Raw genomic sequence first — 26,612 nt, forward strand, 5'->3', positions numbered from 1 at the left:
TTGGATATAGAGATCGAAACGTCAGTAAAAACTTGTAAATAAATATATTGTGGCCTATTTTGAACATTAATATTTGAAAAATAAAATATAATTAACGTTAAAATAAAAGTAAGTGTACGTCACTGGATTTCCAGACAGCTTTCCGCATTTCTGGGGCTTTAAACGATGACTCCCTCTCTCAAATAGTGAAATTATACTTCATAGTGAAGTTTCTATAAGTTCATATGCTTCTCTACTACGTTTTCAATTACGAACTTGGAATTTGATTAAAATGTTTATTATTTAAAACTTGCACTTGTACTAGTATACAGACGAATAAATAAAACGACTATACACTGTTTGTTTTTATTGCCAAAATATAATTTCAACCTCAACTAATATATCAGAACACTTTGTCCAAACAATGTGGAATTTTTATACTACTTAACAAATTTATGTGGTATTGAGAGTTTTTGTCTTTTATATGTCCAAAAAAATCAATTCGCACTGTTTGTACAACCGTTTTTTAATTGTTTAACGTACCTTTGGTACAGAGTATAATAAATAAATCATTCATACAGTCTTTTATTAAAAAATACATTTTAAAAATAACAAAAAAAAACTAAATAATTATCAACGGACAAACTTATTAAACAAAAAATATTGCCAGGAATATATAAAAACAAATTCAAACATTAAATTTTGAACACAAAAACAATATTGCTATATATTATTTGCGTATAAGTACAATAACAACATTTATTTAAATATGGGGTTTTGATTTTTGGGGGTTTTAGGTTTGGCACTTTTGACTGGGACATTTTATGTATATAAAACTGGTTTTTATAACGAATAATAAACTTTTTTAAATAAAACAGCTAAAAAAATATACCCATAGGTAAAATATTCCTAAAAGTATACTCGATCATACACAAATATGTGTTAAACAAAAAGTATCTATAGCTTGTTAACTAGAAAATTGCGATGACGTCATTTTTTGGCGCCAAAGAACATTTTTAATAATTCATACCCTCAAAAAATGATAATTTTTATAATTTCAGTTTTAAATGCAGCGTAGTTTTAGTTTTCTTTTTTACTGCATGTTACAAGCAATTAATAATGTTCTAGATGAGAAAAAGATGAAGATAAACTTCCACGTAGTTGTTCTCACTCCAATATGATTAACTGCTTGTAATTACACAATATTTATACACAGCCATTGTGTGATCTATATGAAGAACAATAAGAAAATAGTAAGGCTATAAAATAAGTGAACTCAGCCGTTCTTTGAAGAAAAAGGTAATTTTCGCAATATAATAAAATGATAAAGAAACTTATTGCAGCTATCATATCGTATTATATAATGATTTCTGTTCATGTGTTAACATTAATATGAACAAAAGCCAAATTGAGCTATTTCCGCATTGTTTAAATACACAGAAAACATTATACACTTTCTGTAAAATTCTAATTTTCAAGTACAGACTCCCTACGTTAAAATAACATTCATTAAGGAACTTTTGAACATGACGTTAACTAGTCTGTAATCAATTTTACTTCGATAAATATATTTATATCTTTGGACGACACTATAGGGAAATATAAAGGTCCCTACTCTACTAACAAGAGCTGATTATAATTAGATCATATACGATTTGTTAGATCATCATAAACCTTTGTTGATGATACATAACATTTACACACATTTATAAATAACAAATATAGTTTGGAACTGGATTATTCACTAACGATTTTTGGTGCTCATTTCTTTGTTTAACCAGATCTAATAAGTGTAGACCACCAATATAACAACTCAACAAGAAATATACCAAACCAACACAAATAATACCTTCTATGGAATGAACAGTTACAGATAAAAACTATAAACAAAAACAGATTTTAAATGCTATCTACCTAACCCCCATAAAAAGTTATGTATATCATAGTTTTAAGACATATTTACATTGATTTGTACAGATTTTAAACAAAATAACTACAAAAATATTTTTGGTATAAAATTTTGAACAGAAGTTAGGATATATATTTGGAAATTCACTGGTAAAATTTGAAAACCTAATGTTTTACTGTCAACAAATGTGAATTTACACCAAATTCACGCAACTTAACTGGAATATAAGTTTTAACAGGTACTAAGATAACATCAAAAGCATTTACCTGATCTTCAGTTACATTCAAATTATGTCAATTATTGTAACGATCACTTCAAATTATATTAGACGTCATTTCATATGAATTTTAAATTGAAAAGTAAATATTAAATTAAAGACATTGTGAAATTCAACAGCATCCAATGAAAAAAACAGGCAACCCATAATACGATATCGTGTATGATGGGTTACCTATCAATTCAGCAAAAATAATTTTAAATTGAGAGGTTTGGGGCAACACATAATACACTTTAACGTATGATGTGCGCCTGGTTACGATTGAATTTTGAAATGATGACCATAACTTGACATATTTACCTACTTATCAATTATTGATTTATTTTTGCGGATAATACCCGAAATTTTGACGTAATTGTTCTAAAAACATGAACGTCAATATCGTTTGAGGTGCTAGTCTCACGAACGCCGGAATATAGCCTTTGAAGAAGCCTGACGGTCCCAGTTTGGCAGTGTACAGTATTAATTCACCCAAAGATTTGAATTCTCCAGGTTTGGCGTTCATGGATCTTGTTTTTAAAACGTCCAGGGGTTGAGTTAGAGTCGTAGCGATAGCGCCCTAGAATACAAAAGTCCTTTTATTATACTGTAAACGTAAGCATATGTTTCAAAGCTAATCTAGGCCGAGTTGTCTTAGTTTAGAATGAATTGACGATGTATAGACTTACCGCGCTAAGGCTAGACAAGAAATGGGTCAGCGAATTGTCAGAGAAGTAAGGAGTTAACAATAACAGTGTTTTGATTTGATCATAAAATGACAGTTGACCTATCGTCATAAATACTGCTCTAGATGTCGCCATGGAGCAACCAGCAAATAGTTTTCTGACTCCTTCTTCCCTGTATACCCGTATTAGTCCATCAACAGCATGCTTATAGCTGAAACATCAAATATATGATTGTTCTGAAGATATTTTCTTGAAGCATTTTAATATAATTAAACTTGGTACTTACTTTCTTCTCTTTTCTGGAGGTAACTTGATGTCATTTTGCATCCTAACATTTACCATATCACCAGGAGTACCAACTACACCACCAGCTCCACCTGCGATTGCGGCAATAGCAACTTTTGCAGCAAAAGTATCGCTTTGAGTATTTTGTTTGGCTACTTCGTATATTCCGAATCTTGTAGTGGAGTAGGTCATTTGTCGAAGAAGTGAAGCAGATAGTCCGTTATACAAGGCCGCAATACCTAAAATAAAACCACTAACTTAACTATACAATAGAGTTTATATTAAAAACTATTAAAATGTAGATGCCTTCCACTTAATTCATCAAAAACGAAGCTCTTAGCTAAAATTTAAGTGTTTTTTACCTTGTTTTTTAACAATATTTATCGTGAGACCAACTATGGACAGTTTACCCTCTTGTTGTGTTTGTAAATGAACTTTTATAAGATCCAAAGGATGAGTACAGCAAGCTGCTCCTGCAGACGCTAAACCTCCAAAGTACCATCTTGCCAATTTATTTTGTTTCTCAGTCATCTTACTGAAGATTTATAAAGTGTTTTGTGGTATTGCCTAAACAGAAACAAAAAAAAGTAAAACTATACAAGTGATCTTTTCGTTATGAAGTAATGAGGGTACAAATGAGACGGAAACAGCAGTATATAAAACTAAAACAAAACTATGAAAAGAGATAAGAAAATAAACGAATAGAATTATTCATACAGAAAGACTGACAAAAAATAAAACAACAAAACGATCACAAATATACTGAAGCCAACGATTGGATTTCATTAGTTTATAAAAATAAAATTAGTATGAATACCTATCCTATATATGATTTATAAGTTTGTTAAGTTTACACTAAAATTTAAAAGAATTAATCTAAAATATTGAATAAATTACTTTATTGCAGAGATAAAAAATGTTTATAAAACCACCTTCTGTCATCTTAAGCACAAGTACATGATATTTACACGGGTTACGTAAATCGAACCATAACATGAATATTTTGGAATGACAAAATAGTTTTTAGGTTAGTTGATTTTCTCCAGTAAACGCTATATACAATTTTTAAAGTGTTCTTACCTGTTAAATTATTATTTATCTTTAGTGGATTGGTTTTTTTATCAGGTAAGCATTTACACGTACTTTTTGTCTGATTACCTCACTTCATTCTACATTGATTGGAATGATACTACTGCGTGAAGTTACGACTTCTTTATCGTTGATTTTAACGCAATTTCATGATCGACAGAGTATTTACTATACCAAGGTCAAAATGTAATTCAGGACGTCATTACAAGAATTTGTATTAAGGTAAAAAAAGTCTATCAAACAATTCAATGACCCAACTGACAGTTGTCTAAGGGTAGGTTACCTTGACCCATAACAGCCTAATTTATTGAAATTATCAAATTATGTTTTTTATTTTACCCTTTAAAAAAAGTGACATATTGTCACTAAGCTCCTTCATACATAGTTTCAATCTTATCTCGAGTGCCTCTTATGCATTTTTATTGTGCAGCTGGGTGTTGTGACTTAAGTGAAACATATTTTAATCTAAAATCAATGAAATGTCAGAAATTTCACAGTAATTGATTGTAAGATTGTAAGTTAGTATAATTAAATTGATCAAAAAGGGGTAGGGCAGATCAACATATTTAAAACAATAAAAGCAAATACATGAAAGGTATTGGCCAATATTTGTTTTCTTGTCAACATTGTGTTCTTCAGATATAAAAAGTTTTGTCAATATAATATTTTTCCATTACCAATGTTTACATCATCCAAGTTCTTAGATTCATGCATCTGAAAACTTTATATTCTTAAATGTCTATTTGAACTTTGAACTATGTATTCCAACTTAATGGGTTCATTTTCCCATTGTTGTTTATTTCCTTTTAGTTTTAACCTTTATTTTTGTTAAATCTCATTATGTAAGTACATTTTTACTATTCATGTTTTTGTTCCTTTTTCCATTTTGGGTTTCGTGGTGCATAAAAAAGGAGCTAAAGGAAGAGGAAAGAAGTGAATTAGAAAACAATGACTCTCAACAGATAGAAAGAATACTACCAGTCTCATTTCAGTTACTGTTTAGCATATCATAAGCAGATATTTACAACACAGAATCAAGAAAATAGAGATGAATGTCATCAATACTTCATATATAAATATATACTTACATACATCATATGCCACAATGCTCATACTTAAGTGAACAACTATGCAGTGGCGCACCCAGTTGGGGTTTTGGGTTTAAACCCCCCCCCAGAACACTATTCCGACACTGTTACTCACACATTTTAAGGACTCAAAATGGAGGTAGCATCATAAAAAAAAATTTCGGTGCCCAACCAAAACCCCCCAGAGGCAAATTCTAGGTGCGCTACTGCAACTATGAAGAAGAATTCATGTACTATTATATTTAAGATTCCATTTTTCAAGATGCCTTTCATGTTTTTTGCTAATTCCATATTTCTTTTGATTACAAATGTTACATTCCAAATGTGTACTGTTTTCCTAACTTCCTAATTGGGGGAAAATTCGGTGTGAGGTAAAAACCTGTATTTTATTCCTAACTCAATATTTTTTTCTACTTTCTCATTTCCTCCCAAATTTATCAAGTTATACTATTAAATTGTTTTTTGCTCTGTGTTGTATGTGGAGTGCTCTTACTACTTGAGTGATTGTTTTAGTATTTTCATCAATCCTTTCCTAAGTTATTCATATCATCAGCAGATTATTTCCCCAACTTTTTCCAGCAGACACTGATCATATGTCATTACTTTATCAATTGCTGCTTTAAAGCAGAGGAAAAATCACATTTATGTTAAATTGTGTAAATATCATCAGAACGACTTTATTCTTTTGGTAATAATCAGTTTCATGGTATATAATTAATTAAACCTGAAATAACTACCTTCCATCTCGAGATATTTCTTTCCTTTAAGGATGAATCATTTGTGAGACCATTCACTGACAACTTCCATTCCTTGCCATTATGTTGAGAAAATAGAAATGAAGGGAAATTTTTATTTTTTAGCCAGCGATTTTTGACAGAATAAATAAAACTGACTTAAATTTAGCTGTATTGTCCCATAGTAACAGTTAGGCAATACTTTCATACTTTAAGTAAATCCAGGAGCTAGTTTTGTGCTTTTCTGGATGTGTTTCATCAACGAGGCGTGTTTTTCTATTTATATCTTCCACTTCAAGTTCTATTCCACTTTAATTAATGTTTTATCTTTTGTGTAAAAGGAGTTAGAGTATGGAGAAGAGTTGCCAGAAACAGTAGTGAATGGAGAATTGTTTTGCAGATGTCTTTGGCTCATAACAAGCTGTGATACCACTGATAATGATGATGATGATAAAAGGAAAATTTAACTGAATGCTATCTTCTTCATTCTGGGAATTAAGCAGTTGTTGTGTGTTCTGACATAAAACTTTGTTGCATCAAGAGGCTTCTTCCCTTTAATCTGCAACTTAATCTTTGTTTAGTTAGTTCTGTTTACAGTACAGTTCCATATTATCTGTATTCTTTTATTTTTTCATTGATCAAGAAGATATTCATATCTTGTCTTATATCTGCATTATCTTGTATTTGTGTGGGCAAGATTTAGATAATACTTATGACATTAAACTATTTTTTTTAGAACATCCCAAAGTTGCTCTGTCTGATCTAAATCTGGTCGTTAAGTTGGACACTTGAAGATTTCAATAATCTTTTCATTAGGGTAATGAACAGGTCTTGGTACGAAAGTCATTGTATTATCTTGAATAAAAATTTATCTATCCAATATAAATTGCACATGATTTTGTATGTTTTCATTCCAAATATAAATCTGCATTCTTATGAACTGAGCATGAATGAGGACAGATCAAACTTTTCTATTGATGGCATATTGCAAGCATAACCTTTCTCTAGGTCTTTGACATAATCTGTCAATACTGCCTGAGGAAATCTTAATTCTGTATGATCTCTGTAGTCCAGGGACGATCATGTTTAAGACCAATAAAATAGTAACAGGATGGAACCTACAAAAAAATTTTTCACGAAGTTTGGTGAAAAGTATGAGTTCAAGTATTACATAACGCAATTTTTGACGATTTTTGAACCTCCTCCTGCCCCATGTAACGCACCGTAACATTTTACAAGGCCCCCTCCCCCTACCTAAACGTTACGTAACACTCAAGTGACCATTTTACCTAAAAGTAACAATAAGTTACGAAGAGTACCGGAAAGTTGGTAAAATAACTTTGTTATTGTTTTAGTCGCATTTGCAGTAATAATAAACTTTTACTGCTAATCTTTAATAATTTTTTTACGTTTTCCTTACTTCATCCTTATATAGATTTTACCCTTGTGGTTCTTCTGATACATTCTTCTATTTTAACTTTCTGATAATTAACTCATAAACTAATATGTTTATTTCTACATTTGACAATACAATTAGAAACGGAATTGTAACTGAAATAAAACATTTTATTCAAATTAAAATCGTATTGTTAACAAAAATTAAAAATGAAAGCACGAGGCAGGTATCTTCTTCTTTCTGTGCCCCATTAGCTCTCCCTAACGTTGACAACTACATTGGCCAATTTTTCACGGCCTTCATCACGACCAATCGAAATAGTTGTGCAAACATTGACGTATTTCTAGACTTTTTCAAAATCACAGAAGTATAGTAATTAGTCTATATGATTAAAGTTTAATAGAATTAGATTTTCTTGAAAGGGGCGTGATGAAAATGTGCACGCTAGCCGTCTTTAATGACATTAAAATCGCAACCAGAATATGGTTGATTAACATTAATTTCGAATAAAAAAACATTACTTTATTGGTGAATCATAAAGATTAATTTCAAAGAAATACAGTTCCACATAGTATTAATTGCTGGTACACAGATGGTGTTCGAGAAAAAGAGAAACATGGAAAATTTATATTTGTTCATTCAAACTTTCAACAACGTATATATAAATAAATTCCTGGCGATGTGCAGCACTGAGTATTCCTATCCAATCGCGATTGCTCTTGAGCCATGACAGCTTATTTCCAATTCCTCTGCGGCCCTTGCTTTTACATTTCATGATAAGCTGAAATATTCTGTACCGGTCTTCTGGAAGAATATTCCGTAGGCATGAAATCTTTCTTAGTATAATAGTTTATGGCGAGAAATGGGAGAGGCCTTTATTCGACAATTCGGATAGAAAAAGGGCTATAAAAAAAAATAGTTTTAATAACATACGAGCCGCATTTGTTGCTCGATAAGGTTAATCATACCCATACAAGCTGCTGCTAGTAGTAGGGACAAATCAAGGGATACATTTCCCGGTAAGTCTATCTAAGGATGTGACAGTTTTTCAGGCGGAAATATCGGCAATCCATCACTGCGTGTAAGAAATAGAAAGGCAGGAGAGAACGTTCTGTTCAGTCGCCATCTTCACAGATAGTCAGGCAGCGCTTAAGGCACTCAATTCTGTACAGGCCAATTCTAAGCTAGTACGGGATTGCGTGTGTGCCCTACATAAACTAGGAGACCGTAGCAAGGTTACGGTAGCCTGGGTACCGGGGCACGAGGGTCATAAGGGCAAAGAAAAAACAGATGAAATGGCCAAAAAAAGCTCATCAATGCCATTCATTGGACCGGAACCCTTCTGCGGCGTTGCAAAGTCAGTAACAAGAACGGCTACAAAGAAGTGGGTAGCTCTCAAATCTCTGGAATGGCAGAGGAATTCACCAGGACAAAGACAGGCGAAACAGTTCATTACAGAACATTTGCCAAAATTTACGGCAGACCTAATAAGCAAAGACAGGAAATCAGTCAAAGCCATAGTCTTCTAACAGGACACTGTAAGCTGAATAGGCATTTGAAGCTGATGAGATTATCAGATGATGACCTGTGCAGGTTCTGTCACCTCGAAAAAGAAACAGCAGAGCACATTTTATATCAGTGTGACAGTCTGGTAAATGTGCGGTTCTTTGCATTAGGAGAAGAAAATCCACCGGCAAATAGCTACATGGAAGGTACAGTCTCGAAGCTATTAGACTTTATAAAAAGGGTCAGGCTAGAGAATGTTATCTAGGATAGAGGACCACAATAGATCTGAAAAGGTCGTAGTGGAATAGGCCAAAAGGCCACCTCTCTAAATCTAATCTAATCTAATCTAAGGTTAATCTTATTAGCCTTCAGAGTCCACGTCTCGCTGCTATGTAAAAATATTGATAAAATATAGCATTTGTTCATTCTTTGATAATTTTAGGTTTAAGCTGTTGTCACAGAAAAATGATTTCATTTTTTCGAAACGTTAGCATCCCAAATATTTAAAGTTAGTAACTCTCTCAATGTTTTGTTGATTTATCTGTAGGTAAGCACTGTTGTGAGGTTGGCGACTGAAATCATAAATTTTGTCTTAGAAACATTCATTTCTAGACCCATCTCCCTTCCTGTCGTGTTTACGCAATGCAACAACTCTTGAATGTCCTGGAGACTATCGCATAAGATAACAGAGTCGTTAGCGTATCTAAAATTATTAATCAATTCACCACTAATTTTCACTCGTAAAATCTTATCTTGCAAAGCCTGTTTAAAAATTATATTCATATATATATATATATATATATATATATATATATATATATATATATATATATATATATATATATATATATATATATATATTGTTGTGATCTGCTTTATGATGTTTTATTATTAATTAAACTAATTTAATTAATCCAATTATTTAATTAATTAATTCACTAATTTATGCAGAGTCATACAAATCAATTACTATTAAAATTCCTCAGGGTGCCTTTTTAATTTTACTTTAATCAGTTTACTTTATATATCTCTTCTAGTGGGTTCAGTATCTCCTAGTTGCTCATAATCGGGATAGAACAGGAAACGGAACTAACATTAAAACAACATAAATATGCACACAAATTATTATTTATTTTCAATAAGCAATACGTTGAATATTAATAAATAACTTTTGTGGGCAATTATCTTTCCCAACAAACTCCTACACTCTAAATTTAATTTTAATTACAAACTATCTATTGATCTGTTTTATAATAATATCCACAAAAAAATTGACCATATAAAATATAATTTATTCACAAAAAAATAACTCTTTGAAACTTGGAATCTTAGTTCGTATGTTTATATTTGATTTTATCTTTAGAATATCTTAGAGGTTTTCTTTCATTCAAATTATTTGACTGACCTTTATTTTTTACACCAATGATGTCTCCTCTCGATCAAACCACAGTTCCTTCCTTGATTGATTATGTCCGGCTACCATCAAATCTTTCCCGTTCTCAGCATCGATCCAAACCGCATACCAGCAAACTACTCCTCCGAAAACACAAGCTCAAGCCTCTTTTGACCGGTACTCTTTATTCACAAATTCTCCTTTCTTTCTCAATTATATCTCGTGGACTATGCAGACTCAAAAGAGGTATTAATCTTCTCGATTTTGATCTGCTCTCAGCTTCCACCTTTTTCACTAACACACGAAAACACTGGTACTCAGATTGACTACACGAAAAAACACGTCTTCTCTTCTGGTCTGCCGGTAACATAATAATTCTTTCAATCTCCCCAGACAACCTTCTCAACTCTTTCATTCCCACCATTCCTTTTTAACCAATCATAAGCATTCATCTTTCCCACTTATTTTCGATTTAGAAAATTTCCAACATGATATTTAAAGCACATAAACTACTTTCACTCAAATTACTTTTCAGAAACCATTAACAATTTTACCTTTTTCAACAGAAATAAGTTTCCAAATTCTTGTTATCTCATATCTAAATCTAATTCTTATTTACTTTCGAAAAATGTCCACCGCAAAATACAATTACAAAGTTTATTCCTTAAATATATAATTATACGGGTTCCATTGTCCTTTCACTATTCACTCAGTCTTTCACGGAACAATGTTTTCTCTTATGGTCTATTACAAATAAGTACAGGGTTGTATTTTAACTTATATGCCCGCGGTATATTAAAATAATAAAAAAACTCTTTATTCTATTTCTGATCGATAAACTGATCCATAACAATATATCATCATCATCATCATGTGCAGCTTTATCAACCGTTTCCAATTACGGTCCAGCCTCCCTTATTTCAATGTTATTCTATGTTCTTATTATTATTCGACGATGTCTTAGTTATACGTTGTTATATATATATATATATATATATATATATATATATATATATATATATATATATATATATATATATATATATATTGTTATGATATGTAAAATCGAGAAAAATATTGGTTTGTTTAAAAATATTTCAAAATTCAAAAAACATTAAAATAGTTCAGATAAGTAGGATAATATCCAACAAACATTTCGAAGAAGGAGAGTTATTAATTTCTTGGATTATCTGTACTAAACAAAATGTAAGCTTTGCATAAATTATTTCTTTGTTATACTTGAGTGACCCGCATAATTTTAAGTGAAAACAAAAAGACAATTGAACGGGGTTTTCCAAAATACATTAATGCAGTGATTAGAGACAAATAGAAGAGATTTTAGAAAGAGGTTTTTGTTAGTTTTTAAGAATTATAGAAAATATTATTTGTAAATAAGTTTTAGGAAATTTTATAATTATAGGTAAAAATTTGTTTGTTATCGAAATGAAAAAATGGGGGAATTGTGACGAGTTTTGATTGGCGGAGATTGAAAAAGGTGGGATAAGTATGTAGGAAAAAGTTTAGCGAGATTGAGGAGAGAGAAAAGATATAGTCAGTTGGTTTTCCAAATCTGTAAGAGGAACAGTGATTGTTCTCTGGTGGTTCCAAAGAAGTAGCAAGCAGTAGTGTTGAATGTTAGTGAGTTTTTGTGGAGTTAGTGTATCTGACAGAAGCTGAAGCAGCAAAATATTGTAAGTCATATTTTCCTACTTATATTCCAAGAGTCACTGTTCAGGCCAACGAGAGATTCAGTTTATCGTAAAGAGAAGATATTCCAAGAGTCATTTTTCACTCGGGCCAACGAGAGATTCAGTTTATCGAGAGGAGAAAGGCTATCATAATTTGAATGATTGTTGCTTTTGAAGGAGATCATTAAGGACGATATACTTGCAACAATCTGTTGTAAGATTTCTGATTACATAGGGAGCGGTTGAGAGGAGATAATACAGTCTACAAGGAACAAGGATTTGGACCACTCATCATCAGAGAGAGATATTTTTGTTTTCTGCAGTTTTTTTTTCTTTTATTGATAACACAATTTTTACACGTAATTTAGAAAGGATATAAATATTTTGATTAGGAGAGTTAGAATAGTTTGGGATTTTGAGTTTTCAATTAATATTGTTTGTACCATTAACTTTGATTGTTCACGTACGGAGAACAAAATTTTGAGAATCCTTATATGAGATTTGTTTATTGAAAACTTTTGAGTGTGAATTATTTCATTATTTTTATTTCAATATATAGTGTTAGATCATATGTGTTTTTTATTATTCCGGTATTCTCTGGACCTTACCTTTCACATGTAATAGCATAGATATTGAAGCACGAATTTAACCCTGAGATAAAAGAATTAAAAAATTGTGATAGAGTCATAATCATATCATTTAAATAATTTTAATTAATCAAAAAAAATTAATTAGCTAATTATTGATTGGCGCACCAAGACTTTAAATATCACAATAATATATATATATATATATATATATATATATATATATATATATATATATATATATATATATATATATATATATATATATATATATATATATATATATCAAATAAAAGCGAGGATAGAATGCACCCCTCTCTCCCTTGATAAAAAGGGGTAACTCGGGTTCTAAGGTAGGACATTGTATTTTTTTAAATCCGTTTAAAAATGTCAACATTTAAAAAAAAATACGTTCTTATAAGTTGATGTGAGTTATTTTAAATGTGTATAAACTTAGTCACAGTACTTTTGTAAATCTATTTTACAATATTTAACATACATTTTTTAATTATTAAATTATTTATCATCATCATTCTGGCTTTACAACCCTGCGTGGGTCTTGCCCCCTCAATAATTTCTCTCTAGTCATCCCTATCCATCGCCTTTACAAGGCGCCAAGCACGTATTTCCATATTTCTCATGTAATATTAAATTATTTACTTTGATAAAAAAGCCTTTCCCTTCAATTTGGTGCTTTCAGACGTAATGTTGACCTAATAGTTTAGCATACTAATGTTGTAGATAAAAGCTTTCTGGAAGAAACTATTTCACTTTTGCAATAACTTTTAAGTGAAACTTCCTGAAATTTTTATAGCTGAATACATGTGATATTATCCCAATTATCATGCGGAATTAAAGTGCATTTTTAGAAATGTTGTTAATAATTTTCAAATAATCGACTTTTTAATCTATTTTTACAATAATTAAGCAATAAATTAACAAAAATAACTTAAACTTCCATTTTAAAAGAATATCTATGCTTTTTCAGTAAAATTGTGTCACTTTTCCATATACATAGTTTATCGGTCTTTACCTTTAGTATTTAAAATTAAATTGTGATCTTAAATTATTTATGAGTAAAAAATATATTGCTATCACCAAATTTATCGAAAGGCGTTGTTAGATACCTGTATCAAAGAGTGTCACGCAAAAGGCTTTTTATTTGCGAATTTTTCTAGTCTAATCACCCTCTACGCTCTGAAAATCTGAGAATAACGTATGGTCCTAAAGTTTTGGGAAAAATTTCAAAAGCATATAACTCTGACCACAATAATCTTATATTTTTAATAAATTATTCAACAACTTAGCTTAACTATCCTTATTATAAATCAAAATTCAAATGACAGACAAGGGACCATTATTTTCGATTTGCCTAATAATTCCCCTGACACGTTGTATCATCCTTTGGACGACCTTGGCGTCAATTTCTCTAATTTTTGTATATATGCGGCGTCTTAACTGTTCTTTATTTTGTGCTTCCCATCCGTTATTATAGACTTTCCGACTTAATATTGCCCAGAACTCTTCAATTGGACGAGCCTGAGGTAGGTTGGGGGGATTGTCTGCTTTCGGTACAAAGGTAATGTTGTTAGTTTCGTACCAGTCCTTTGTGATCCTCGCGTAATGACATGAAGCAAGATTTGGCCAAAAGACTATTTGATCATTTGCATGATGTGTGTTCACAAACTGAAGCAATTTAGAGAGACATCTTTGAATATAAATATTTGCGTTTAAGGCTTCGCCTCGAACAACACCAATGTAGGGCTGTGAGATAAAGCCAGCCTCAGAAATTGCACACCATACCAAAATTTTGTCCTCAAATTTTTTCTTACTTTTGAATTTTATTTCATCAGGTACATTTTCGTAATCGTTCGGGTAAACCCATCGTTACCCTTCATCTCAGAGTTGGACAAAGTAAAATATTTTTCATCGTCCATCACGATTAACTTGTTGACGAAATGCACTCGCCTTAACGCGCGGCAACATCTCGGAATTCTCTCTAATTGATCCTCTGTGTATTTTGGAGCTTTCCTTCTTTTCCGGTAGATAATATTGTTACTCGATAGGGTCCTGTATACTGTAGTCTTTCCAACATGAAATCTTCTGGCCAGTTTTCGCTGTGAGACCCCAATTTTGTTCTTAGCTGCTTCAATCAGTCTTGCCTCTCTTATATGGTTCAAAATCCGCGGTCGGCCACTTTTACGCAATTTAACACATGGTATCCCTTCTTCACATTCTCTGATTGTGCGATAAATTGTCGATTTGCTTATGTTTTGATCTCGATAAATATTAACAATATCTCGTTTCGACATTCGCCCAACCATATTATAAACACCTCGACGAATATCAATTTTATAAGACATTTTGCAGAGCACAAACCAAAATATTCTGCTTTGTTTATTAAATGTCAATAACTGATGACATTTCAATTCCATGGCCTTCTTTGTTAAATGCATTTTGCTTCTCAATCAGACCAGGTGAAATTTTTCCCAAAACTTTAGGACCATACGTTAGTCAAAAATATTTTAGAACAAACTAATTACCTGCCGGAATCTTTTCTGTAGTATGATATTATTTTTTTTTGTCTTTTTGTTACAGTAGACCTCAATATTACCGTAAATAGTGAAAATTGATTGTAAAATGTAATTGGCGCATAATTTGGACCATTAGTCTATTTTAAATCAACATTTATTTAATTACAAATTCTTTATCAGAACTTTGTTCTCGCTATCCATATAAATTCATTAGTAGGTAATCTAGCGATGCGATGATATAATAGTGTGTATATAAATATGAAATATCTTACCTCGAGGTCAATTTTTATTAGGATGTGGTCAGCTAGTTAGTAAACAACTGTTTAAATTCATTAAATTGATAATGAGGACTATAGTTCATTAAATACATTGACTTTTGCTGTAATAAAAGGGTTTTTACATTTCGTGCTCATGTATACACATCATGGCAAATACATTTACACTTTGTTTGGGTTTGAGGGAGAGATAGGTTTCCATTACAAACGTGGACTGAAAGTTTCTGCAAATAATTCGAACCAAGCGTATTTTAAAAACTTTCTATAAAATAAAATCTTGTGTAAAATGGTATAAAATTTATTAAACAATTTTAAAAGTTATCCAAAATGGATTTATAAATTTTCAGAACGTTTTCAATCCTATCGGATTATCGTCAGTGAAAAATGTTTATAAAGTAATTGGAACAAGTGCACATAATGAGGCCAGATGACACTTAATTAGATAATTAAAGTAATAAACATTGTAATTATTAAGACGCTAGGTCGATGATAAGGGATTACATTTTTTTTAACAACAAGCAATTCAGTTTGTCGCGACTTCGCACGACCGCACCAGCTGGGCTTGAGGGGGGCACCAGACCATAAAGTTCGAATTTCCGATTTTATGAGACGGGTGCGATCGACTCTAGTACTTTCAACTTGTTAGCAACACCGCCATTGCGCCCCCTTGCCGGTTACACCAGTGCCCAACTCAGCTAAACGGGATAGCTGGATGGCGAGCATTGGAAGGTGGCATCACTACTTGGATTGCATTTCCCAGAGCACTATGTATCTTCAACACTGCGCGATCTTCTGGCCTAGACGCACACCCGTCGCGCGCATCCCGCGTTGGCAGGACACATCTGCGCGGCAGGCGGGATTCGAACCCCAGGGAACCAAATAAAACTTAGACCACATACCCATCTCGGAATCTATCTGTATCAACACAAATGGATAACGAGGATTCTCTCCCCAGGCGGTGGAGACTCAATAAGCGACCTTTTTGGTAGGGTAGGCGCATAAAGGGTGTGGCCAGCATCCGAGAGGAAGTTTATCCCATTTTGACAGAACCAATGCTCCCGTGAGTCCGTCTCCAGTGAGTGTGGCAGGATAGTCATACCGTGGAGCTCCACCCTCCACGTAATATCTGTGTTGTGATACGTACCCCTGCCTGTGATCCCTGTGAGGGCGAACAAGTGCACGCAGGTGGAATAACGGATCAACAAACACGTTTGACAGGTTGCCGCCGAGGAGCCTACACCTCTACCACTCATTTCAACTACAGGCACGTCTTACAAGCATACGTTCAGACTGCGGCTGATCGTATAGAATTTGCAAAACCTCCCGCAGGTTTTGCAAATGCACTATGCCATAATCATAACATTAGTATAAATCAACTAGTAACTAAATAACTGTAAATTAATAATTAAACATTGTAACCACTTAAAATTTTATCATTAATAGAAACAACTAAATGTTTTTCAATATTTTCGGTCTTAAAACTATGTCTTCGATCACTTAAAATTAATTTGTACATTGAAAACGAACGTTCGACATCGACAGATGTAATTGGAGCATATTTCAGAGCGGATAATAAATCTGGCATAATTTGAAATTCCTCGGAAAATGTCCCATTCAAAACTTTAGCAACATTAGATAAAAACGAAAAACCTTCATTCTTGTCGAAAACATATTTCATTTTTTTTTTAAATTAATTGACCGTTACTTCCAGGTGCCGATTTAATTTTCGTCTTTAAATTATCTATTAATTTTACTGACTCACATAAATTTATCTCTTGTTTTTCTAATAAGGTAATTGTGGTAACTATTAATTTATAATTGTCATTGATATAAGCGAGTTCCTGTTTCAATTTGGGATTTTTTAATATTTTTTGGCTTCTCGAATGGCTTCTGAAATATCATCATCAAATTCTGACATAACTAATTTTATTTCATTGCGGTGTTCAAAGTAAAAAAAAACTGCTTCGAGCCAGGTTCCCCACCTTGTAATTACTGGTTTAGGTGGCAAAGGGACACCAGGAAGTCTTTCTTTATATATTTGCACCCTCAACGGAGCCTTTACAAAAACTTTTTTCATAAAATTTATAAAATTATTTACCAACGGAAACAGATTTCCTTTTCTTCAGCAATTCTATTTACCCCGTGGGCTACACAAGTGCTAGGATAAAAAATCTTTAAATTAACAGCAGCTTTTAACATATATGTCGCAGCATCTGAAAGCATTAAAACTATTTTATTCACTGGTATAGTGTTGGGTAAAAAGAGGTTTGTTAAACTATCTTGTATAAATCGATTTATTGTTAAATTGTTTGTTTTTTTCCAATTCTTTAACGGCAACTAAATAAGGTTTTCTCGCAAAGTTTTCATTCAAAATTCCAATCATTAAATTAGCTATATACCTGCCGCATACATCTGTCGTTTCATCCAAGGTAATATACAAAAAAAATGCCCTCTAACTCCGGCTTAATTTTTGAAATACATTCCACATAACATTTTTCCACAGTATGTTTTCTCAATGTACTCTCGTCCGGTAAGGATTTATTAAGATATTTTTCGAAAAAGCATTTAAAACTACTAAAACTTACCGATTTGCCGCATGGTTTACAAAATGCCCCATCTCCTTCTAGAGAAAGTTCCGAATAAGGTGCGATCCATAGCCTTAATTTAGATGTCATCTTTTCACACAAATGTCTAAAACGTTTTAAAACGTGTTCTTTGCTTTTCGGTATACGCAACAAAACTAAATTAGGATATAGCAATTTGTGACTAAATTCTGATACAGTAACCGACTGTACAACTGATAATAAACTAATAAAGCTTAGGGATTTCCAAATAGTTAACCCTCAAGATCAGGTACATTTTCCTAGAAATCTGTTATATAAACAAACCATTGATATTTTATTATTGACCCAAAATTTTATTATAGAATGGTTTAGTAATAGAATAATATCATGGGTAGTACCATGAAATTTTAAAAAAGGCACAAATAGGCGGAATTTAAGAAAAAAGGCAAAAAGTGCAAAAAACAATAATTATAATAGGCAAAAAAGGCATTTTGCCTATAATCCGAGCTTTACTCATGAGTCATTTTACTTATTATTTGCCAGACTATAGTAATTATTTACAATATTTTATTATATTTTAGTGACGATGATTTCCTTGGGAGATCCAATCGCTTCGAACGCAGTTCTTTCAGCACTTCAAATCAACAGTAGGGACAAAATCATCTCTATCAAAGAAAAAGCGAACGCCGACTCCAACTTCATCATCACGCACATTATTAAACAGATCATTCACGAGAAGAACCGTTTGTGTTTGGTGAACTTCCATAATCCCATCGAACATTACCAGAGTATCGGCAAAAAGTTGGGATATGATTTGCTGAAAGCTGTAGATGATGGTTTAGTCAAGATTATAGAACCTATTAAAGACATAGTTGAGAACATCGGCTGTGAAGATAGTTATTTACAAGAAAATAAGGAAAACGTAGTTAAAGACTTGTACTTCAACATAAAAGATTGCGTGAATGCATTAAAAACAGACGGTAAAATAGTGTATCTGTTAATCGATGATTTGAGTCATTTACACGACTTAGATATAGACATTAAGCACACATTACTATTCGTACACTACTGCATAAGCCTTACAGATCGCGATGATGTTTGTTTCATACTTAACAATCACGTTTCTACACATACAGACAATGTTATTTCAAAAAATTTAGAGTATGTCGCAGATGTCAACGTCAAAGTTTCTTCACTGAAGACCGGAAAGTCTCAAGATGTCACTGGGTTTCTGAACGTGAGAAGAGGTAACGACCTGAGCTGTTACCACTATAAAGCCTTTGATAGGGGGATCAAAACGTTTCGTCCTGGAGAGTCTATTCATCATTTATATAAATAACTTTTAGAAATAATTTTTGGAATGAGAGCTTGCGCAGCAAATAGTATGAGATTGTATCGTTTTAATTGTTATATCTTTAATTGTCAGATTTAACCTTCTTTATGACAGTTTCATCCACCTTTTTTTTAAATCAAATCATATCATTTCCTCACATTCTGTCCATTCTTTTGTACCAGATTTGTTTGATTTACAACATTGTGTTTTATGTTGACTTCTGATCTTCTGGTAAAATAACACCAATTTTATACGATTTATCCTCTATGTTACATTTTAATAATAGTTCTGGGTAAATTCTTATGGTAATTAACACGGAAAAAGTTAAGTTTCAAAATTACAATTTCAACAGAAATCTTCACAGTTCTCGAATGATTTACCACGGTCACCATTCTATCAATTATTACCTGGCATTTCCGACATTTTACGTGAACTTAACGTAGAAAGTCATATTTCGATAGCCAATAGCACGTTTTACGTCACATTTTAACGTAAAATGTCACTTTAACGTCATATTTCACTTAAAATATCACATTTTAAACAAAATACCACGTTCCATATCATATTTTAATGTAAAATGATACATTTAACGCCATATTGCACTTAACATGTCACATTTCGCACAAAATAGCAAGGTCTATGTCACATTTTGTCAGAAACTGACACGTTAAACGTCATATTTCAATGCAAATGTCACGTTCCACATAATAGCAACTTCCACGTTATATTTTGACGTAAAATGTCATGTGTAACGTGTTATTTTACTTCGTTTACACGTTCCACTTGTCTTTTACGCTCATGATCATTTTTTCGTATTGTAATCTTCGTCCCCTTAACTTTTTAACGTCGTGATCCGAGTAGTCGTTGGGGAGGTGTAAGAGTTTTTGTTAAATTTGCTCCTATGGACCTTGGCATTTACCCTTGATAATTTCCATAAGGACTTGCTTATCTACTTGTGTTCAATTCACGTTTCTACCGTAATAATAGTGTACAAGGCATAAGTCTCACTTACGTCGAATATTTCAATAAATTATACTGTACAGGTATATTTTTTGGTTCCTTTTTGAATAATCGAAGAAGAACCTAGTCTTAGACTTCTAGTCCCTTCAAAAATGGTCATAAATCTCCTGGTAATTGAGATATCTAACTCTAGAGTATATAAATTGGTCACTCTGTATAAATTTTAGCCAAGTTCAAGTGCCTCGTGAAAAAGCTCTCCTCGATTGAACCCCAGCATACTTTTTTTGTTGTACTCGTTGAAAAAGGCTACAAATATATAGACAAGCAAAACTATGTTACAAATTTGTTAAGAATATTTTTATATAACCTGTTGTGCTTAGATATTTTATAATAGTGTATTTTTACACAAGTAGCATGTTGCTTAGACTGTATATTATGTCTTATTTCCTTTTTGCTCGCTTAGCTTAGCCGTGAGGCTTCAAACAGCGAGTGGGGCAGATAGTTATTGTTGGTATTTAAACTTGTTTTTTGAGTACCATATGCGTTACAAATACGCGCCTAATGAATGAGAAAGAAGCTCTAAGTTAAAATGCACAACGAAAACGGTAAAATAAACAAAACTCAAGACTTCACAACGCTCTCATACGTTAAGGTCCCGATCGCTGTATGACTCATCCTCTGCTTTAACAAAGACTATAAATTCTGCTCTTCTTACTAGAATAACAAATTACGTTTTAGATTTTTTTGTAACAGTTTTTGCTGTAGATTTTTTTATTTTAATATTTTACACAATTATTGTTAATATTGTTTAGATTGTTAGATGATTTGATATTGTTTTAAATATCTTTAGCTGTATTTTCTTTCGGTTAATTTCATTTTTAAGTTGTTATTTCAATTGAGCTGATTGGCTAATATAGGCCAGTTTTGTGTAAATACGTAAGAAATGAAATTTTTAAATTTGTTTAAAATGTTTAATTAGAATTGAATATGACAATTGTTTGTTTACATTAATATTTTACTGGCCTATGTTATTCGTCTTAACATTATAAATAAAAAATATAAACAATGTGTTCAAATTATTTCATTCCTGACATACAAATGCTTGTGGCAGCTCCAGATGGTTTTTATTGAGGAATGTAGACCTTTAAGACCGATGGTTTGTAATGATACAAGGTATACTCTTCATTAATAAGCTGTTGTCTGGGATTATTTCTTCGTAATGTTTCGTTGGTGCGGGCATTATCAAAGGGAAAAGGGCTGTTTTGCATTATTGCTTTCTACAATTTTCTTGTAATAGTTTTTAATTCTCTTGAATATGTATTATATTACATAAAACTCCTATACCTCTGTCTCCACTAATTTATCTTTTTTAAGATCTAAAGAATCTATTGAGATCAACACAGTCATCCAAAACTTATCCATTTCTCTCACACAGAAAACTTCAATAAGAAACTCCTGCATTGAAGCCATCAATAGATTCAAAACTAAGCTTCTTTCTAAATTTAATCTTCCATGTCCATTAACAATGCTTCTCTTTTTACTACTTCTTTCAACAATGCATCATTTCTCTCCTTTCGCAAAATGCCCCTTAAGGCTGTTTTATCGGTGCACCAAAACCTAGGGACAGTGTTTTCTCTGTTATTTACTGACAAAATGTCTCGAAATTTGGACACATTATTCGAAATTATGTTGCCTTTAAACTGATGGTTTTACTTTTTTTATTTTTTCGAAACTTCTGTTAAAAAATTGGAGTATACTGTTTAACGTTCTATTATAACCAAACTTTTTAAGCCCATCACTCGAAAGAGTTTTTTTTTCTGTAATCGTTGATTTTTGTTTCACCTTTCTGTGTCCAGTAATAGTCGAGAAAAGCGTGTTCCAATTTTAAAGAAAATTGCTAAAAAATACTGAAATCTAATAGTGAAACGTGTTACTCATCATTGGGCTTAGTTTCATCGTTATCGCCTTCGTGACGTCAAATCTCATGAACGTACGGTCAGTTAGTTCGTGTTAAAACTAATTTGAATGGAGAATAATGTATTTGTTGTCATTAAACTACCAGTCGGCCGGCGGCACTGAGTAAAGATGGTCTCGCGTAAGCAGTGTAGAAAAGTAAGTGATACGCCCATTTCAAATCGCAGTGTACTTGAACTGCTAAAACAGCCTTAATTAAAAGAAGTCACGTGTAAACACTCTAAAAATCTATTAAAAAGAAAATAAAAAGTCTTTCATCTTATTTTTAGTAAAGCCGTTAAAGATAACTGTCGTTATTTTAGAACAACAACTTTATATTGACAGTCACTTATTTCTTCTAAGTTGTTGGCTAAGACACCAAGAATTGCTCCCAGTTGACGCTTATAAATCCTTTATTTTCTAGTTTTAAATAAAAACAATTTTCTGAACAAGAAGCACCTTACCACAAAATCCTCGATAATCCTCTCATTCCCAGGTTGTATGGTTTACCAAAGATACACAAAGTTACCATTCCTATTCGTCCCGTTAAAAATTTGGTTGAGTTTACCGAAAGTACAAGCTGATAACAGCCGGAAATGTCAAACATGGAACAAAAAATGTCGGTATAGCAATGTTGGCAATGCTGTAGGCTTCAAATATAAAAAGATAAAGCTTTAGAAAAGTACAGTTTTTAATATTATGTTATGAAATCTGCTTTTGTCTAAATTCATTTTGAATACCCTAAAAAACTATATAAACTTCACCTCCCAATTCACAGTTTCTAACTCTCACTAATTAGTTGAAAAACTTCAACTTATCAATCTTAATCCTAATATCACCAATCTATCCAGGATAGCAATGTATTCACTTCAGTACCCAAACAGGAATCTATCCAGGTTTATAAACGGACATAGTACATAATCATAAGTCTTAACCACAATCATAATTCATAAGATTTAAGATTGGTTTATAACTAGACGTAATACCTAACCATAATATTTAAGAACTACTTCAGAAAATACAAACCTAACCAAATTTTTATAGAGCTTGAAGAATTTTTTCTGGTCTTTAGATTTATAGAAAAGTGAAATAATTTTAAATAAATATGAAGATTAATAGAAAAGTTGCTTTGACCAGCCACGCATGCGCATTTCTACCAACGCATGCGTATATTCCAACAATTCCATAATGTTTAATACTTATTCATAAATGTTGAAAGTTACCAACTTTGAAGGTCAGGTTTTAAGTGAGGGGTGTAAAATCAAAAGCGGCAATCTCCACTTTTTCTTGTTTTGAGTTAGGGACGCCGTCTGTTGCGTTTTTTTATTACCTGTTAGGAAAAACTATTTGTAAGAATCAAAAGCGGTCTTATCTTTATACAAATCACAGTGAAAAATTCGTGTTGGGATCAAAAGTGGCAATCTCCATAGCTGAGTGCCTACCAAACACGACAATCTCCGCTTCGGCCAATAAGAACCACATAGCGCTCGCACGTGATCAACACATAGTTAGATTTGCCGTAATATTGTGTTCGTGATATTATAGTTTGTTTTAGTTTTGGGAGACGTTACATTGTTTTTGTGCTTTTCCTAAACTATATTGTGTCTAAGAAATTAGTTTTACATACAAAAAAAGTATTAATTTTTTATCATGGAAGTTAATGCATCTCCTGTCACACCAACAAAGGCACGGAAGCGGATAAGACAACCTGAAAAATGGAAGAAAAATGTTGCAAAACGTCTAAGGTGAGTACTTTTGTGAATGTTATGATTCCATTTAAAACCGGTTGTAAATTTTGTTTTTTTTTTTTTTTCATTTTTCTTAAAAATTTGTTAAGATTTGAACCCACTTCAGTACATATGTTCATAACTATTTTTTGTTGTAGATATTCTGCGAAGAATATGCCAGAATACCCAACATGTGGGCACAATTCAAAAACATATAAGTGTTGCTTGCTGAAAATGAACGATATACAGAAATTTCATAGCCTATTCTATGAGACCAAAGATAAAGCGACTCAAGATGCCCGAAATACTACACTGTGAATCGTACTGTCCGGCGTCGGCCGAAAAATGAAAAGCATTGTCCAAGAAGCACCAGGTAAAATGTTTCATTAGTAATTTTTTATCCAAGGAGAAAATTCCAGTGTGCCAATCAGCTTTTTTGAACGTGCTAGGAATAACAAAACATGGGCTTTCCTACTTGACAAAACGATTTACTGAAACAGGCCAAATACCGATTGAACGCAGAGGTGGTGATCGAAAATCTGCGAAATATCAGGACAAGCTGGAAGGGGTGCAAAAGTTTATAAACCAATTAAAATGTACTGAATCCCATTATTGCTATTCAGTAACGAAAAGAATGTACCTTCCATCTGAACTCAGCGTCTCTAAATTGTATTCAATGTACACTGCTCAGACAATTCCATCTGAGACTGTAAAGAGATCGTATTTTCGCTATATATTTAACAGAAAATACAATTTGAGCTTTAAAACCCCAAGAGCAGACGTTTGTTCAAAGTGTTTAGAGCTAAGTGAACGCATTAAATACGAGAAACATGAGCAATCTAAAATTAAACTCATGACTGAAAAACGGCTCCACAAACTTCGAGCCAAAGCATTTTTCCAATTTCTTCAAGAAAACAGAGAAGACCTAGTTACTTTGTCGTTTGACTGCCAAAAAAATTTGGTCCTCTCCAAAGTTCCTGATCAAAGTGCTTATTATTCAAGGCAGCTTTATTTTTATAACTTTACTGTTGTTGAAGGTTCTTCAAAGTCTCCACTTTCAAGGAAAATGTATTTTCATACTGTTGGACTGAGAACATGTTTGGCAAAGGATCAAATGAAATTTCCTCTGCAGTCTTTCATCGACTTAATAACACTGATTTTGAACACAAATTGAGAAGAATTTACGAAAAAGAGAAGTAATAACGGCACCTGACGAATACAAGGAAATTATTTCCGAATCTTCTAGTATCGTTGATATGAAGCAAAGCTGTGTTTACGATTGGAAGTCTGCTGTTCAGGAGGTTCTTAAACCAGTAGGAGCATGGGGTTTTCAATTTAAGAACTGTAAAAGGTACATTTTAAAACGATGTAGGACAGGAAATGTTTTAATACGAGGTGAACTTCATTACAAAAATGATTTTGGAACTTTTGTCAGTATTGCACGAAAAGGAAAACAGATTGGCATGATCAATCCAGAAAAAGTTATCTCCGATGCTCACAAAGTAAATAATTTAAAACTGCGTGATGTGCGAAATCTTTTGACCAAACATTTTGGTTTAGACTGAACCCAACTTGATCAGCTTAACTATTATAAAGAGCTTTTTCAACGTTATGAACAAGAAGGAACCGAGAACCTGGAGAATCCTGTTTCAGAGTTAGAGTCTGTCGAACCTGTGAATATATACCTGAACTTCCGGATATTTTAGTTTAAGTGATATGCATATAAATTACTTTTACATATTGTATTATTTTTCAATATCAAAATATATTTTTATTATCTAACTCGCACAATGACGTTTTATTAGTTTCAAAACTGGCAATATCTTTATAGATCATTTTCATATCCGTCAATCTCCAAGCATTGCAAACAAAAACGGCAATCTCCAAACTAAAATATTAAAAAAAAAGGAAAATAAATAATTTTTTAAGCGCCTTTTTGTGTACATCCGACCACAAACCAAATTTTATATGATTCATCATCAGTTTTATTATTTTAATTTAAGTTTGTTAGTTTCTACAGTTTTTCGCGGTTTCCCAAAATTATGGAAATGGGAGATTGCCGACTTTGATTTTACATCCCTCAAGTACTAAATTTATGTATTATGGATGCTTTTAAATGGGTACATTTATTTATTAACTTTCAACATTATGCTTATATAATAAGATTATGGTTAAAGACTAAAAGTATGTTTATGTCCGTTTATAAATCCGTTATATAAATATAGCCTGGCTTATAAGTATTATATAAATATAGTCTGGTTAATTCACTCCTTATAAATAAATCTATCTCTCCCAACAACAGTTCGTCAATTATAAATATTCTCAAAATTTGTCTGTCAAGATTACTTTGTTTTTAATAACAACCTAATGGTTTAGTAATGGGCAATTTGCTTGACCCCAAAGCAGAGAACTGATGTTTCAGTTCTCGCAATTTTCTTACAAAAAAATCTCTCGACTTATCTTTTAAATGACTGTGACTTGATTCCAAATGCCGCTTTAGTTTATCAAAAAGCATACTTTCAGCTGTTCACACTTTGTGACAAACAACACATTGAGGAAGTTCTACATCTCCTTTAGTACCTAATGTAGTTAAATCTGAAAAATATTGGTTGTCACATTTCCTACAGTCCTTCCTGAGCGAAGATGCAGGTGTGTTTGTCCTTACACCTT

The 26,612-nt window shown here is 32.3% G+C and overlaps 2 protein-coding genes across 7 annotated transcripts; one reads left to right on the plus strand and one right to left on the minus strand.

Annotated features, from left to right (window-relative positions):
• Positions 1-333: 333 nt before the first annotated feature.
• Positions 334-4,335, minus strand: Dic1 (Dicarboxylate carrier 1). The gene is made up of 5 exons (XM_072538499.1): positions 4,196-4,335; positions 3,478-3,682; positions 3,117-3,354; positions 2,834-3,041; positions 334-2,724 (listed from the first exon to the last, which is right to left on the minus strand). Exons 2-5 carry the CDS (start codon positions 3,644-3,646, stop codon positions 2,485-2,487), a joined length of 855 nt encoding a protein of 284 aa, XP_072394600.1. The 5' UTR covers positions 3,647-3,682; positions 4,196-4,335; the 3' UTR covers positions 334-2,484.
• LOC140446012 (uncharacterized) lies at positions 4,085-21,303 on the plus strand. Of its 6 annotated transcripts, none has more exons than XM_072538502.1 (2): positions 4,085-4,240; positions 18,551-21,303. In XM_072538502.1, exon 2 carries the CDS (start codon positions 18,556-18,558, stop codon positions 19,306-19,308), a length of 753 nt encoding a protein of 250 aa, XP_072394603.1. In that variant the 5' UTR covers positions 4,085-4,240; positions 18,551-18,555; the 3' UTR covers positions 19,309-21,303. The 6 variants fall into 6 exon arrangements, with proteins under 6 accessions (XP_072394603.1, XP_072394605.1, XP_072394604.1 ...); XM_072538504.1 differs by lacking the exon at positions 4,085-4,240 and adding an exon at positions 4,294-4,426; XM_072538503.1 differs by lacking the exon at positions 4,085-4,240 and adding an exon at positions 4,359-4,478.
• The last annotated feature ends 5,309 nt before the right edge of the window (positions 21,304-26,612 follow it).

This window comes from Diabrotica undecimpunctata, chromosome 7, assembly GCF_040954645.1.
Source record: "Diabrotica undecimpunctata isolate CICGRU chromosome 7, icDiaUnde3, whole genome shotgun sequence".
Lineage (NCBI taxonomy): Eukaryota > Metazoa > Arthropoda > Insecta > Coleoptera > Chrysomelidae > Diabrotica > Diabrotica undecimpunctata.